Below are 18,008 nucleotides of genomic sequence, written 5' to 3' on the forward strand. Positions count from 1 at the left end.
AAGTGCCGTGTAACTTTGCTTTAATACGCTCATTGTTTAATGGCAGAGTCGCGGCCCAGCTGTTCCCAGAGTAGAGTGAGACTAGAAAGTTGTGTGAATTGTTCCCATAACTGTATGGCCTGGTGTAGGGGAGACAGGGGGTCATTCAGGGCTTTTCTGGTACAAGCACAATGTCAGATCTATAAATGGATTCTTCAAGTTTTATATTGGGGCTTGTTAATATGCATTATGGACAGTTCTCTTTTATAAGTTGTCATTCTGTGCTTTGTTTTGATGGACAGTCTGTGTCTCTTTTTCAGCAGACAGCCTTTGTATGTCTCCTTTTTGTTGGCAGTCCATCGTTTCCGTTGAAGGTTATCTTGTATGTCTCTCTGTTTAATGTGCAGCCTGTGTATTTTTCAATTTGGTGGTCAGTTTTTGTGTTTGTCTGTGTGTTGGGCAGTCTGTGTGTCCGTGTGTTGGGCACTCTGTGTGTGTGTGTGTCCGTGTGTTGAGCAGTCTGTGTGTCTTTCCGTGTGTTGAGCAGTCTGTGTGTCTTTCCGTGTGTTGGGCAGTCTGTGTGTGTGTGTGTGTGTGTGTTGGGTAGTCTGTGTGTCTGTGTTGGGTAGTCTGTGTGTCTGTGTAGTGGGTAGCCCATGAGTCTCTTCCTTTACTGGACAGCCAGTAGGTCTCCCAACTAGGTAGACCGTCTTTGAGTGTCCTTGTTTGTTTGGCAATTTGTCTGGGTGTTTTGATTTGTTTCTCTGCTCTGTATATTTCTCTCTCGGTGATCATCTCAGTTTCATTGGTATTGTGTGTGTGTGTGTGTGTGTGTGTCCATTCTATAGCCAACTTCTGTGTCTGTCCATTTGGTAGGCAGTCTGGGACCTGTGTGTCTACTTCTAGTTAGCAGGTCTGTCCTAAGTCGGCCTCTGTTTCCGTTTGGTATCTCCATTTACCTCTACTGCTAAAGGGCAATTTTTCTGCCTCTTCTTCCCCCCTCCCCCCCCCCCCCCCCCTTGCTGGCAAACGGCTTGCCTCTAACCCTAATGCACAGAGTGCCTGTCTTCGTACCTTGGCTCTGTTGAGAAGCCACCATGCATGGTGGTGCACAATAAAAATGTATAGCTCTGCTCCCCTTTGATGGGGCTCCCATCCACGTTGGCTATTAATAATTACCATTTTGCACATTCAAAGCAATTATTCAATTTATTGTGTGTTTTACCAAGTGTGGATAAATCCTAGCAAAACCAAATAAAAGAATTGCTAAAAAAAAAAGAAGAAAACATTATGTATAAAAACAATGCTAAACAATGTGTTTTCCTATGGCTACTTGTCTTGATTTGATCTGGAGATGGAGAAAGGAAATCAGGTTGTGGACGTGAGATGGTCCTCTGAAAACCTGTGCTCGACTCAGCTGTGTTGATAGTTTATTTGAGTCAAAATATAAAGAGATCCAGGGGTCTATCTCAGCAATACATGGTCCTCCGATATTTAAACAATTAAAGGACTAAAGGTTTGTGAAGAATAGGAATTGATGTGTCTTGCCTTGACAAAGGTTGATTGAATATTTGTTTTCCACGGCACTCATGCAATCACCGTACTGCTGTTCTGATATGTAACAACTTTCTAACTGAACAGAGTGTTCAGGAAAGTCATGACATGCCGAGATTGCAAGATTCCAGCTGAATTCTGAGGTCTAATAAACGCCAGATGTCTGCTTTCACACCAATACGACAAATTAAGCTTTTCACAGCATGGTGCTCGTAAAAGCTATTCATAGATTTACTCAAGAGGCAGGGCAAGGCAAAAAAAATAAATAAATTAGATCAAATAGGTATATTGCATAATCTAACACTTGATTAGTAATAAGATATTAAAACGTGTCTTTCTGTTCAATAAATCCACAAACTGGGTGTCATGCAAAATAATCTTTGTAGGTGGTTTTTCATAGGAAGTGGTAGGTGACAAATCTGCTTACCTCCGGTAACTTTAATTAGGTAAGGGTGCTGCCATTTTGAATAATTATCATTAAGGTCTTCAGACAATTTAGGCAAATACTGTTCCATTTTCTGTAATGCCACCCGTTATTAAAAGTTGTGTCATTTCTGTAAGGAAGATATCGGGGTATGTATAGTGTATTAACAGGAAGCTTATTCGAAGGTTTGAGGGAGAAGGGATAGGAGTCCTTAGAATGTTAACTAATTTGCATTAGATGCCACAGCTGTGCCTTTTCAGTAGGCAGTTGTGATGTCAGAGTAATTTCATATTAACATATGATTTTATGCTTTTATATTAACACACCCAGTGATTTTATATAAACATAATTTCTGAACCTCACATAAAAGACAACGAAAGCAATGGCCACTTTTGTTCGCTGGAGTGAAATCTATTATTTTCTCAAAATGTTTGTTGGTTTCGTCACAGCCCTGGCTTTACATGGATTGATTCTGGGCACGTAAAGATTTACCGTACTTGCAAAACTGTGTTTACTAGATGAAGTCACAAAGCCAATAATATTCATTACCTCCAGTACATACTCATAGATCCCTGTCTGAGTTTAACCTACATATTTACGACCCTGCCCTCCAACACATAGATGGCTATTTTAGGCACAATGGCTGTTCTTTTTTTTTTTTTTTTTTTTTGAAGGGTAGGTGAAAATGTCTGGAGAACACCCGCTAGGACCAAGATGAGTAATGGCTCTGAGTGTTCTAGAGTTGTAAATTAGTCTTAGGAACGACTTTGATGTACGCAATGCAGAGATACAGGGTGGCTGATGTTAAATGATAGGATATGATAAAAAGTGTGATGGCTAATAGGCCAGATTGTATGATAGGCTACCCTGGGTCACATTATAGGACACAGCAGGAAAAATAAATATTAATTTAGAGGACTTTTTGTTCTTTTTCCTCTGTCTGGAATAACTGCTAGTTGGTGTGAGATTCCCGGCTATAGCTCCTAGAATAAGCTGAGTGTTTTACAATTTTTTCATTTTTTTTAAAAATTTTGGTTTAGTTGTGTCGTGGTTATAGTTGCTCAAGGAGTTACCGCTGTAAGCAAGCCCCAAGACCAATATTGCATCCTATATTCTGGAATCATTCCTAAAGTGGCCTGCCCAAGGTTCTCTTTCTTCTTGAGGTTCATCTCTTGGGGATTGCTTTAGATACAAAAAAATAAGATCCAACAGATGATGAAGTCTAAAAATGGCTCTCTAACTATAGTCCTTTTATTATTATTATTATTATTATTTTATTTTACTGGTGGCACCAAGTGTCTAGACTCGCAGGGTTAGGCAACCTTTGACACTGCAGATGTTTTGGACTAAATCTCCCATAATGCTGCCAAAGCATAATGGGAGGTGTAGTCCAAAACCTCTGGAGTGTCAAAGGTTGCCTATGCCTGGTCTAGAGCATGTAGATACATATCTATACAGTATTGATTCTTTGTATTTTTTATATTTGCAGTTTAGAGCATACATCCCAAGTGTCCCAATCCCTATTTTGGTCCCAAATCCCTCTGCCTCCTTTTCTATCTTAATGTCCCTTAATATGATTTCCATATTGTTGGTGTCTGAGTGTATAACAGAGCTCCACAGCAACAATACTCCCAGCAATGTGTCTGTGTGTGTATATAACAGAGCTCCACAGCAATAATACCCCCAGTAATGTGTATGAGTGTATAACAGAGCTCCACAGCAATAATACTCCCAGTAATGTGTCTGAGTGTATAACAGAGCTTCGCAGCGATAATACTCCCAGTATTGTGTCTGATTGTATAACAGAGCTCCACAGCAATAATACTCCCAGTAATGTGAGTGTTTAACAGAGCTTCACAGCGATAATACTCCCAGTAATGTATCTGAGTGTATAACAGAGCTCAACAGCAATAATACTCCCAGTAATGTGTCTGAGTGTATAACAGAGCTCCACAGCAATAATACTCCCAGTAATGTGTCTGAGTGTATAACAGAGCTCCACAGCAATAATACTCCCAGTAATGTGTCTTAGTGTATAACAGAGCTCCACAGCAATAATACTCCCAGTAATGTGTCTGAGTGTATAACAGAGCTCCACAGCAATAATACTCCCAGTAATGTGTCTGAGTGTATAACATAGCCCCACAGCAATAATATTCCCAGTAATGTGTCTTTAAACTACAATAAATGTGTTTGTAAATCAGTCTGTGTAAATAAGATACATTGTTCTTGTTATAAATTAAATTTTTTGTTTCATTTTTTAAATGTTTTTTTCAATCCCATTTTTATTGACATATACTCATGGCAAGAATATGAGACGATATATAAATTGTCATAAAGCATAGCTCATTTTAATAAGTGGGTTGAGTGGTGAATGCAAATTGTATGATTCAGATTGAATATAGTACATCATAGATGCGGTATAAAACTTCAAACCGAGTGTGAGAAGACAACTGCACAGAAATTTGCCCAACCCTAATAAAATAAAAATTAAAATTAATTAACAAATATGATAACAAGCAGCTTTAAAGGAATGGCAATCAGTACCACTGAAACAAGTTAGATCTAGGCCCCCTTCCCCGATCCTCTGGATTGTAAAAAGTACTTTGGCATTAGAGTAAATTGAACTGAAATTATATTATTGAAAATGAGTGCTAAAGAAAATTAAATAAACAGTATAGAGCTCTCGGTGGGCGTTATCATCTTAAGCCAACTTCCATGCTGGTGTATTTACTTCTCAAAACGTCCTCCATTATAAAGATAAAGTCCGTTCTACCTGCTCCATGCCACAACTAGAACCCATATGCATTGCCTGCTGATCTGGCCACATGTAGCACAATAATCGTCCCAATAATTGTCCCAATGGTTTCAGTAAATGGTTTCATCTCCAATAGCATCAATCCAAGGCCTTTTAGGTGTGCGGGCTGCACATGGGTGATGATGACCCAGAGGCTCTTGACCCAGGTATGCGGTAACGGACTAGAGGTATCTGAGATAATAAGTGCAGAGTTGTTGACTTAGATTTCAGAACCTGAGGCTTAAGTAAGGCTTCAGCAAAGTGTCTATGTAGTGTAACCCAAGATCGTATACAGAGCTGATGAAAGCTTGTAAGGTCATTGTCGAGGACTGGTGAGTAAGTCCCATGTAAAGCAAATACAATTTAAATTATAACATTTTGCACCCGTTTTTATAGTATAAAAAGCTGCATTAGGACATATCTCAATGTTGTAAGTGTCTTACATTATAACCTTCATTTTATTTGAAAGCAGATAATATATCTGAATGAAAATGAGGTAAAAACATTGCCTCCAAGCACCATAACCACTATAAGCCTGCAGTGTAGGGCTAGGTAATTAGCTCATAATTTCACCTGATTGTTCTCATTCAGCGAACAAAGTCCTGCAGCGCCCTGTGTGTATGTATATATGTCCGTGTTTAAGTGTATGTATGTGTTTTTATTTGTTTGGTTGGTTTTTGTTTTTTTTCGGACATTTTGCGTTCGAGGTTGACACGTATCCACTTTTTTTTTGCTATGAAAGGCAAGCCGTGAACATCCTTTTGTACCTAGGCAAACCAGAAAAGAGAAAGAGACTAGAATTCTGTAAAACCTGTTGTTTCTGGGCTTTGTATGGGTTCCGAGAGATCAGAAACTGTCTTAAAAGCCCACAGACTAATCTCAGTAGAGCAGCAGGTGGGTTGAAATGTGTGCGTGTGTGGGTTTCATTATAAAAAAAAAAATTCTTGTCTTCTAGGCTGCAGAAAATGCAGTTGAATGTTCTGTACCAGTACATTACCACTTAAGGTGGGAGATGTAATTTCTGTAAAAATGTCAAATGCATTTAAGAACTATAATTCGATGACGGTAAAACCAGCATGTCCAATTCAAACCTTGGTGGAATTTAAAGCAACAATTATGATTTCATTATATTAGCTCTGCCTGTAGCTCCATTTATTGGGATTTAACTTATTTATCATTTGTTTCAGGCATGAACATAGCAGATATACAATATTTGTAGTTTTCAGCTATGATGGAGCCTGCTCTGATCACGCTTCAACTGGCTCATGACGCAACGTCTAGCTTCCCCTAAAAGAGTATAATCACTCTGCCTGGCTCTTTCCTCTGTTCCATTCACACCAATGTACAGGACTGCTCTATTTTCCATCCCTTAGACTGTCCTATAGGACCGTAGCAGTCACTAACCATCTGGAACTCTAAATCGGACAAGTACGAGGCGGTACAACTTACAATTATTGACAATCTGTTACCTAGTCCCCAGGAGAGCGCTTATTAGGGGAGAGATGGGGAAGATGAGAAAATATCTTAGCCCACATAGAACTAGGGGAAGCCCCCTTCTCCAGAGTCAGGAGGTCTCCTTCTCGGGAACATGTCCTTAACTGGCAGCAGCCTGGGGCTCTGCACCACATCGGAAAATAGCCCCGGCCTGGCTAAACTTAACTTAATGATAACTTGGTTAGTTACATCTGATCCGGGTGCTTTTTGGACATTTTTGCTTATGGGGATTAGCCGAGTCCCCGTGTTGTATAATTTCTGGATATACTGTTTTGGGATTACAGTTGTAAGGCAGCCTGTTGTCTAGAAGTAGACTATAAGCTCGTTTGAGCCGAGCCCTCCTCTACCTATTGTTCCTGTGTCACTATGTAATTGTCTCATTTATTGTAAATTTCCCTCCTTTCATAATATTGTAAAGTGCTGCGGAATAAGTTGGCTCTATATAAATGCAGATGATGATAATAAAACAAACAGCGGCACCAGGGATGGAATCTATTGTCACCATTGATGACCACCTGATGACCACCTGTGATTGCTACTATAAATATGTTCCTGGGTCCCTTCACCAAGTGTCATCTGGTGTTTTGGGAAAAAAGGCTACAATCACTTTAGTGCTACCCCCGTCCTTCACCCAGAGAGAGGTTACTTTGACGGAGGTACTCAGCCGAAGTACTGGAGCACCGTCACCTCATACTTACGTCTTATTTCACCTTTTAAGTGATACTACTTGATGGAATAAATTGTTTGTTCCTGAATGTCTGCATGACTCAGCCAATTATGATTCTCACTCCACTTTCTATAGCTGAGCTTTTCCCATCAGTGGTGCTGGGAGTTCAAATGTCAACTTTCTTCTGTTGACATCTACTTTTGTAAGTCGTTCTACATCATCACTTGTAAAAATGATTGACAGGGAGCCAAGATGGAGGCCCTCATTACCAGATTAGAAATAAATACAGCAAAGAGATTTTTTATTTTTTTATTTAACTTAACCTTAACAGACCTTAAAAAATTTTTTTTAAGTATACAAAAAAGTAACTTAAGGGGGGCGGAGTCTGACCGCCAAGCTGCACAGACGTGCATGGAGGGAGCTCCCGCCAGGCGGGCGGCAAAATGGACCAAAACGGAGGCTATTCAGCCCAAAACGCACCGCGGTGCGCTACCCACACTGGGGGTGCACCGCAGACTCGATGGACACCTTCCCGGAGCCTGTCGGAGCCCGGAACTCGAAAAGAGACCTGCGGCCTGCGGGAGTAGGGGCTGGGGAGAGGCGGCCGCTCTCTCCGGCACCGGATCCCCTCAGAGGCGCTCCGGATCTCCCATCCCCCCCCTTGGACCGGAGGGGGTTATCCCGGTATCCATAAACTAAGCGGACCGACACGACGACGAAAGACTGCAGCCTCGCAGCCAGCAGTGACCCCAGCTTGCCACGGCACACCCAAGATGGCCGCCCAGCATGGGCCTAAAGGCGGGAACACTAGCGCTCACCAACTGGAAGCTCTAGACCTCCTCTGCACAAGCTTCCACAAGCTCATGAGCGATAAGGGACTGTCCCACCGTCAAGCGGCTCGAATGGTGGCCTCATGGCTCCGTCCGGAGACTCGCCGCCGCCACTACGGACTCCCACAACAAGCCCTCAGGGCAGCCGCCCGACCAACTGCACAGCGACGACCGCAAGGGCAGGATATCCCGGGCGCAAGCACCCAAGCTTCCACAACCCAGAGAGCGACCTGCCGTCCCACACAACTTGCTCCACACTCAACGTACCCGACAACCTCGTGCAAGCAGGGCTCAGCCCCAGATGGGAGGAAGTGGAACCAAACGCTGCAAACCCGGGGCGAATCGATGCTGCCGACCAGGAAGGCCGTGACCCAAAGAGAGGACGGGCGCAACACGCACCAAGCACTGCCACGTACCTGCAACCAAGCAATCCTCGCTGTCATAATGACATCTTGCACCTCACGGAGAAGCTGGCTGCAACATATTGCCGAGTGGATCCACGCTACCCAGTGGCAGGCCTCAAGATCCGGCGTGGGTTAGGTACCTAGGGCGGACTGGCTGCATGTGCCCTGCATCAGTATCACACTTCCCCAGGACGCCTGTTGCCTCTACCTGCAGGGCTGTCATACCCAACCCCTGATTGCCGAGGACTAATCTTACTTCAGATGAGCACAGTTTTCATTGATTTATTTTGTTCTGCACATATCGATATGTTACATATGTCTGTCTCATTCATGTAGTGTTGCTCTAAGGGCAATGCCAGAACGCAGGTTATTTACTGACTCCAATGCCCAGTACCATATTTGCCAAGAGAGTTTATTGCTTTTATCCTACCAGTAGGTTAGACAACTTAGTTCTGCTAAATGTGATCACCCTCATGACCTGCACCAGATTAGCATGATTTATAATAAATACAGGCTATGCATGTTAGGCTCTACTTATGGTATATAACTAATTTATGTTCCTAGTTTTTTTGTTTTAGTTAATCTTGTTTTGGCTTAATTGTTTTATATTCTCTTGTAAGCTCTCACATGCTAATACTCATGGGTATAATGCCCTTAATCTAATTCAGTTTATTCAACCAGTGCTTTTACCTCACATTTATCCTATTAATCCTGTCAACCCTGTAAAATCAAGCACTAGCATTGTGTCTTCCAAGCTTGAATAATTAGGTCTCGTTGGACCTGCGCAGATAAACCAGGACCACATGTATACATGTATATTCAGCGTAGAGCTTAAACGTGGACATTCTCGATATAAATAACAAAATGTGCACGGATTTCTGAATAACCCCACTGTTAAAATGTCGATATTCAGCGTGAGGAATGCTATTGGGGCACCACACGCCTGCTGTTATGATTTTTGTTGCACTACAAAAAATAAAAAATAAAAAAAAAAAAACTTAATAAAAAAAAAAAAAAAATAGATGTAATGGTTCCCTTTTAAGGTACAAAAGGAAAACTCCACAGATGGCAAGGAAGGAAAGAAAGCATGGATCGTACAAAGCAAAGAACTAAAAAACAATCACCCCAAAAGATTTAGACTAAAGATTAATAGAAAAAAAAAACACCCAACGTATCTAAATGCAAGTGCACATTTTTGCTAACATTTGGGTGCCTGGAGTACCTATGTAAGTCGTTACGTATTGTGCATATATACAAACACATGTTCGACTTGTTCATAATCCTCTTATTTGGTTCATTGCCTCTAGGATTTGGTACAGATGACTAATTTAAGATCTATTTAAGACCGGATAATTTAGCTTTTCCTTGAGGATCAGCCTAAGAACCATTTAGTTACTGCAGTAGGGGGCACATCTCTATACAGAAATTATGTGATGGGCTAGTGGTATTCCAATTACTCTTCAATGCAGTTTTGTTAATTACTTAGGACTTGTGCTGATAACTTTTATATCAAACTGGGTTTATCTTTCTTCTCTTTTCTCCAAGATAAAACCTGACCTTCTTCTTCTTGGACTTATTGGGGATACTATAGTGTTGTGGAGCTCTGTAATACATATATCACCCACTTTTTCTTTTAGAACCACGCATCCAGAAGGGAAGGAAATGTGGCCTAAATAGAAGGCCTTCGATTAGGTTTACCAGAATTCTGGGAAATGTAGTCCAACACCTGGAAAGCCATTGGTTAGACATCCTTCCAAATATCTTACAGGCAAATATTGGCCAGACGTCTTGGTAGATGTCTCCACCAATGAGGCATTGAGATACGATATTGGTGGATCGTGAAGAATCGTCAAACTTTGATCCCCATTTATTTTCTGACTACAACTGTCCTTCACCTCTGCCATCTTCAAATCGTCCAAGAATCTTTCAGAAGCTGTGGGCATCGTCACCTATTAGTATTTAAAAGTCCCTTTCGGACCACCCCAGAAAACCATCTTGAGATATTTTTGCCCTAATTTCTTATTCATTGCTTACCATATATACTCGAGTATAAGTCTAGTTTTTCCGCACATTTTTTGTGCTGAAAAACCCCCACTCGACTTATACTTGAGTCAATGTCTGTATTATGGCAACTTACATAATACATAATACAGACCAGGACCGTCGGGCTTATTACAAGCCCGGCGGTCCTGTTGGGGGCTGGCAGGAAGCGTTTACTTACCTTTCCTGCAGCTCCCTTCTCCTGCATTCTGGTCAGCTCCCCTGTAAATCTCGCAAGAGCCGCGGCGTCAGAGCATTGCCACGGGTTACCATGGGCAACGCTCCGCGCGGCACGCAGACCACGAGACTTACAGGGGAGCTGACCGGAATGCAGGAGAAGGGAGTTGACAGGAGCTGCAGGAAAGATAAGTAAACACTTCCTGCCAGCCCCCCTCCTGCACAGTACACACCACTGGACCACCAGGGACAAAAAAAATATTTAAATAATAAAAAAATAATAATAAGAAAAATTTAATAAAAAATTATTAAAATAAAAAATGATTATAATATTAAAATAACAAAATTAGAATATTTAAATAAAAAATTAAAAATAATAAAAATGCCCTCCCACACACTACACACACACTCTGCATTATATACACACACTCATACAAACACACACTCTGCATTCACACAAACACAATGTGTTTATATAATGCAGAGTGTGTGTTTGTATGTGTGTGTGTGTGTGTATCATTATAAAAATCACAGAATTTCATAGCCCCAAGTTTTACCCTCGACTTATCCTCGAGGCATAGCATATTTCACAATTGTTGGTCACAAAACTGCACTCGACTTATACATGAGATCGACTTATACACGAGTATATACGGTATTTAGAAACACTCGTATATTTAACGCTCATTCATTCATTTTTTTTTTTATTTTTTTTTTAAGATTGACTTAAATTTATAGTATATGTTGGTATCATGCAACATTCTTGGCGCTTGTAATGTGTATTTCTAATAATTATAGCTATGCCAGAATAATTGGACATGGAAGCATTCATTTTGTACATGGAAGTACACTCGAATGACTGGTGTTTTTAGCCACCCAGAATGATTTTCATGATAAAATGTATTTTCGCTTCCAAAATTAAGCACGATTTTGTTTAACGGATTGCTAATTGAGCGTGCAATTTAGACTGGGATTTCATAGTTGATGTAAACCGTTTCTGAACAGCAAATAGTTTTAAATAAAATATCAACCACAAAAAGTAACATAGCAAGGTTCCCCGCATGCAATTTATTTGTTTCTCAAAAAAAATAAAAAAATAACAGAAACTTTCATGCAATTTTAAAAGCAGATAAAAGTTAGGAATTCTATAAATATATGCCAGCATGTTGTTGTTAATGCTATTGCTTCGCAAAACCACATGTACGTGCTATATGTGATCTTTCCATATATATAGATAATCATTACCATAGTGGACACTATTTGGGGGAGGTAATACTGCAGCAGGGGTTTCTCTGACCCACTTCCCTCTTCCATCAAATGTTTCATTTTTTTCAGTATTTAAATTTTTTTTGTTTTGTTTTGTTTTAATCCTCCTTGGCATCTTGAGACCTGCTGAGTTTTTTTTTTTTTGGCCACAAGTAAGCTCCTGAGTTCAGCTAAATATCAAAATAATTGATTGCTTCTGGACAAGTTCCTACTTAAAACCCAAATCTCATTTGGAGTCAACATGAAGTCAGTAGGGTTTGCATATTTATCTGAGGAAACAATTTAATATTATTTGCTGAGTAAATTACAGTCAAGTCCAACAGAGCAGAATTAGCCATCTATGGTCCAGGGCTTAGACAGGGGCCTGAGAACCATGAATCTGCTTGGGCCCATTTACCATATAGCTATGTGAAGAATTAAGGAGGGTTCAAACTTGCATCCTGTGGGATCGTAATCCTTGTCTGCAGCCCATTTGTGGCCATGTTACCACAAACTAGAGCTATTTAACCCTAAGACCTATCTAAGTTAGCTTGGTGATAGACTACAGTAGATTCAAAGAATCAATTAATATGTAAATCTAACAAGGCAATTATGTTGCTGTATTAAAAATAGCGTGCTACCATTATAGTACTGTTTATATCAGCATGTGTCATCCCAGCACAAAGTTGGAGACAGGAGTTCGTTATAAACTGTGCCGTTTTAAAATGCTCAAAAACTGTTCTGTTTGTAGTTATTCAGTTAGTAATTATGTTAAAATTCACATTTTGCAATGACATAAGTTTTCTTAAATTATTACTAGTAATAGTTACTAATTCTCTATCCACGATGCGTTTATCCGCATACCACCATAAGTAAAAGGTGTTTGCCCGAAAAACACTTCCCCCAAAGTATCAAGGGTGGATCCAGAACCAGAATTTGGGAGGGAGACAGCTGAATTTTGTGTCCGGTACTCTCTTTAGAAAATGGACACATGCATTTGCGCGCACACACACACACACACACACACACACGAACACACACACACACACACGTTTTTTTTTACTAAGGTGAGAATTCAAAGTGAATTTAAATTCTAAGCCAGATTAGTCGAACTGGAAGCATAGATGGCTTGGAGAATTTTTCTAGTCTGGCTATCTTGACCCCAAATTTGAAAGTCCCTTTAAATTCTTAATTTAGTGAATAACCCTGATATATATACACACACACACACTATTTATTTCAGTTCCAAACTGTCTAAAAGCATGTTAGCCTTTCACAATATTGTTCGGGATTTTATATACAAATTAAATGTAAAATGTGAAATTAACCGATTTGTAGATGTTGTTCACATAAACATGTGCTGACATATATCCTCTCCGTTCCTTTTAGGCGTTTCTACACAGGATAAGACAACATGCCATCGACCAGTCCGAGAAGATATCAGAGGAACATGTCAAGGTATGTACATCAAACCATATATATTTGTTTATTTAAACAAGGACACTGCCAGTTGATTACACTATAATAATATACACGTGGCTGGGGCAGAACAGCCAACCAACTTCTGGATATTTAATAATAACTGGGCAGAACGAAGCGGTTATTGCCCCTGTGTGACATCACATTGTTAGCTGGGTGCCCTGTGAGCTTACAAATCTCGAGGCCATAAGGGGAATTTGGATAAATATTTTCCCCTCCCAGCATTAAACCCTTTAGATAAACTATCCCAAAATAAATATTGTGGATTGTGATTATCTTTAATTGTTACATTTACATTTTAATAGCAGAATGGGGAAACTCCAAGTTAGACGTTTTTCCAACTTTGTTAATCTGACGTGAATCTTGCACCATGTGTTTTAATGCAACAGTTAAGAATAATGATCTGTATTGTTGGAGCCATTTATCTCCCCTTTATTCACTCCATCTCTTCTCCAATCTTCTCTTCCTCTCCTCTACCTTCTAGCAGGCATAGGCAACCTTCGGCACTGCAGATGTTTTGGACTACACCTCCCTTGATGCTTTGCCAGCATTATGGGGGATGTAGTTCACAACATCTGGAGTGCCGAAGGTTGCCTACCACTGTCTCGTCTTCCCCTCTTCCATCAAGTTTTCCAATTTTTCTTATATTTATTTTTTGTCTAATTGTTCTTTTTGTTCCCAATTATCTCAGATTGTTTTACCCCCTGATTACTCATTCTGGCTTTTCCTTGGTCTTTGAGACATTTCTCTCTCAAACGTATTTTCTTATTCAACCTCTATCAACGAGTCCATCCTTTTTCTTTCCCCATTTATCTCTCAATGTTTTTCTTTTCATCCTTAATATTCTATGTACAAGTCATTTCTCAAACAATGGGGCATATTAAAATGGATAGTGAGGAGATGTTGCTAAAGGGGATTTTGACTAAAATCAGCCTTCTGGCACTAGTACCACTGCAACAAGCCGTAAAAACAAGAAAAATATGTACTATTCGATAAACTAGTGTAATCTACTGTGATCATTAAAAAGCTTGTAGTAGTTATCTGTAGTGGAATATCCTTTAAGGTTAGTTGTGTGGAGAGTTTGTCTTTTTTTTCATATTGCAAAAAGTGCAGATTTCAATAGAAAGTGACACTTTTATAAATTAACCTGGTTACACCCCCTTGGCTTTCAATCCGTCAACTGGTAATGTTACTTCCTGGTTTGTTTAGCTCAGTGAACCTAACTCAATAGGCCGCAATTGCCCAGAACACCTGCCTTCAAATATTTCTCAGTGAGCTGCACTGGGAAGTCTTTGATTGGACAGTTACTGAAAGTCTAGGCATGGCTGGGAGGGGAGGGCTTGCAAAGGCTGCAGACAAGAGAAATTTCAGGTTTTGCAAGCCCTTTTAAATATACCTCCAATAAAAAAAATGCATAATTAAACCTATGCAAGTTTTTATTTGTAGTATATCTACTAAACAGTGAATTTTTATATTTTATATTTGCATGGTGGAGTGTCCCTTTACGTGCATTGTATTGGTTATGGTGCTTTAACTGCCTCATCCGCATTGACAATAGGTAATCTATACTTGCTTATTATCATCAATTTTGTCTAACACGGACTGTAGTAATAGGCTGAGAGTGCTGGGCCAACCCATCTGCAGTGGCTGAGGAGGGGAGGTCATTGAGAGCCCTATTTCTTGTGTGTGTTTTGTTATTTTCTAAATATTCTAAATATTGTTTTTTGTTTTTTTGACAAAACCAAAACGTGGTATGGTACCTAGCAAGTTGAGCTGTAGAGGTTATGGTGTATATAGTGTCCCTTTAAGGATAACATAATGTTTGGGCAATGTAATTGTGTCTAAACTTTGTTTGAGTAAGGCTCAATTCTAGAAAGGAAAACACACACTTTTAATGTATACGATTTCCTTCTTGGGGGAAACTGCTCTGATAAAATTTACTCCGCAGTAGATTGCTCTGCTATAAGGACGGGTCCTTCAGCTGCTGAGAATCTATCAAGGAATGCAAAGTGAAGAGAGATAGCTTCACAATGCAGAAGCAGGAAACGTTGGAGGAGACGACTTGGCAAGCCCTCTTTAAGTTCACAGGAGCCAGCGTTTAACACTAGGGAAATGCATGGGGGGAAACAATAACAAATCAAGCACCCAGAGATTTGACAATAAGGTCCTGAAATAACAAGACTTGCAAAAAAATCCATTCTGCTTAATAACATGGGAAAACTCTATGCTTTGTGCGTTTTTTTTTCTTTGTAGATAAGTCCTGTGTGTTTTCTTTGGCGTAGTCAGGAACCACTTGTTGAATTGGATTCTTATTGCCCTGAGCTAATTAGGTTTTAATTATATATTTGAAAGGCAATAATCGGATTATTGAAAGGTTGGGTAAATTGGGCAGGATAATTAAGTTGACGTGACCCCAGTGGTGGACGTGACTCTTGTTTTTAGGTGTCAGATTAGTTCACTTGTTACTGTAAATTGTCACGATATATGATAACGATACGAAAGGTCGAACGGTAATTTACACAATCTGAGAAAATAGATGTCTTGGGGTTTGAAAAAGAATACTGAAGAATCTGTAATCTCCTTAAACCTCTGATGTTCAGTGAAGGTCTAATGGAGGTAGTTTTTTTTTTTTTTTAGGGCACAGTCTCCTAATTCTGACCTCCGATCAGATTCCGATAGTACCGTATTTCACAGCATAACAGTCGCAGATTTTGTGCTGAATTGCTTTTCTTAAAAATGGGGATGCGACCATTACGTGAAGCTTTCAGGGCTTTTTAAAGTTTTTCAAGTGTTGCTAATAAAACTATAGTTGCTGATAACAAAGTTGCTGAGAATAAGCATATTTCCTAATACATCACATGAACTCTGATGCTGATCCCTGTCTCCCAGTTGTGACTTGGATCCCTGTCCTCCTGTTGTTTAAGCTAAGAACATGCACATTTCCTAAGGCATTGCACGGATAACATGCATTAAAATACAATAAACTGATAGGTAATATATCCTCTGAGTGGGTAGTGGATGCATCGAATAGCCTTCCAGCTGAAGTGGTAGAGGTTAACACAGTAAAGGAGTTTAAGCATGCGTGGGATAGGCATAAGGCTATCCTAACTATAAGATAAGGCCAGGGACTAATGAAAGTATTTAGAAAATTGGACAGACTAGATGGGCCGAATGGTTCTTATCTGCCGTCACATTCGATGTTTCTATGTTTCTCTCTTGTGAGATCAGGAGGATATTCGCCATCAGTTTTCAAGAATAGGAATGTCTCACAACAAAACCAGCAACGGTCAATCGTGTGACGATTACGTGATGAATTGGATTTGAACCAGGTTTTTGGACTAAAAAACCAGGGTGCGACCATTACACGGTGGCGACTATTATATGGTGAAATACGGCATTTTTCCTTATAAATGTCTCCTGAACCGATCATTCTCTATAGCAAAAAGATAAATAAATAAAAACTTTATTTTGTTATCACTAGAAAGTATCTAGAAGTGACTTAAAGGGACAGTGTACCTCAACAGTAACTATTGATAGGGTTATATAGATAAGATTAAATGCTTTGATATCCTCAAGGACTGTACAATAAGAAAGACCTTGTCTCCTATTTTTTTTATTATTATTATTATTAGTGGGGGGGAAGGGTTAATCTATATTCCCCAATTTGATTTGCAATTCTAGAATAATTATTGCTTTTAAAATATATGCACTGAGCTCTCAGGGTTTATAGAAAATGTGAGCCTATTTTTGAACCATAGGAATCTGTTTTTCATTCCAATCTTTGACTGTAAGAAGGTGACTCATTGAGAGACTGCACACAGCAGCACTCGGCTAAGAGAGCACATTGACAGCGAGCTAGGAGAGACCGCACACCTAGATGTGGGCTCCCACATTTTTGTGCTAATTGCATGTGGGCCTAAAATAAGCTTATGTCATGTCCATCTTTAAAAAGCAGTGACACAGCTCTCGCTGCAGTCTGTAATGCAAGCAAGATTGTAGCCCGGTGACTTCATATTAATGAGGTCACCCATACAAACTGATCAGCCGCAGCGATAAAACCACTGACAGGTGAATAACATTGATTATATCGTTACGATGGCAGCCGTCAATGGGTGGAATATTTGAGGCAGCAAGTGAACAGTCAGTTCTTGAATTTCATGTGTTGGAAGCAGGAAAAATGGGCAAACTAAAAGATCTGAGAGCTTTGGACAAGGGCCGAGCAGTGGCAAATAGACTACCGGGTCAGAGCATCTCCTAAACAACAAGTCGTATGGGGTGTTTCCAGTAGGCAGTGGTTAGTACCTACCACAAGTGGTGAAGTGATGTCATGGTAATGGGCACACAAGGCTCAGTGATGCACATCAGCAGGGTGTGTGTGTGTGTGTGTCTGTCAGTGTGTGTCTGTGAGTGAGTCAGTGATTGTGTGTGTCAGATTATGTCAAATCAGTATGTGTGTATGTCAGTGTATCTGAGAGTGTGTGTCGGTCGGTCAAAGTGTGTGTGTTTTTCTTTAACCGGAAGAGGTGTGGCATTGACAAAGGGGTGGGGCAAATGTAAATTAGGGGGTGCCCGAGTTCCGTCATGCCTAGGGCAGCAAAGATCCAAAATACACCACTGGCCTTGACACATCTGACCTGTTTTGGCAGCACAAGAGGGATCTACACGATATTAGGCAGGTGGTTTTAACGTTGTGGCTGTTCAGTGTACACACTCCAGGAAATTTGACACAGCAATAAAATTAGCAGCAAAGACATTACACTTATTATTATTATTATTATTATTATTATTATTAATATTATTATTAATATTAATATTAATATTAATATTAAGATGATAATACATTTTTATGTTGGGCATGATGCTACTTTTTAAGAGGGATTTATTAATTAAATAGTGAATTGGAATAAGGTGAGCGTAG

The 18,008-nt window shown here is 40.0% G+C and overlaps 1 protein-coding gene across 1 annotated transcript in view; it reads left to right on the plus strand.

Moving 5' to 3' along the window:
• The window catches only part of PREX1 (phosphatidylinositol-3,4,5-trisphosphate dependent Rac exchange factor 1), a 248,191-nt gene that overhangs the window by 71,054 nt on the left and 159,129 nt on the right, over positions 1-18,008 (plus strand). Inside the window, exon 2 of the mRNA XM_063459441.1 lies at positions 13,001-13,069. Coding sequence (XP_063315511.1) covers positions 13,001-13,069 — 69 coding nt within the window. The remainder of the gene's footprint in view (positions 1-13,000; positions 13,070-18,008) is intronic.

The sequence above is a fragment of the Pelobates fuscus genome, chromosome 6 (genome assembly GCF_036172605.1).
Source record: "Pelobates fuscus isolate aPelFus1 chromosome 6, aPelFus1.pri, whole genome shotgun sequence".
In the NCBI taxonomy this organism is placed as follows: Eukaryota; Metazoa; Chordata; class Amphibia; order Anura; family Pelobatidae; genus Pelobates; species Pelobates fuscus.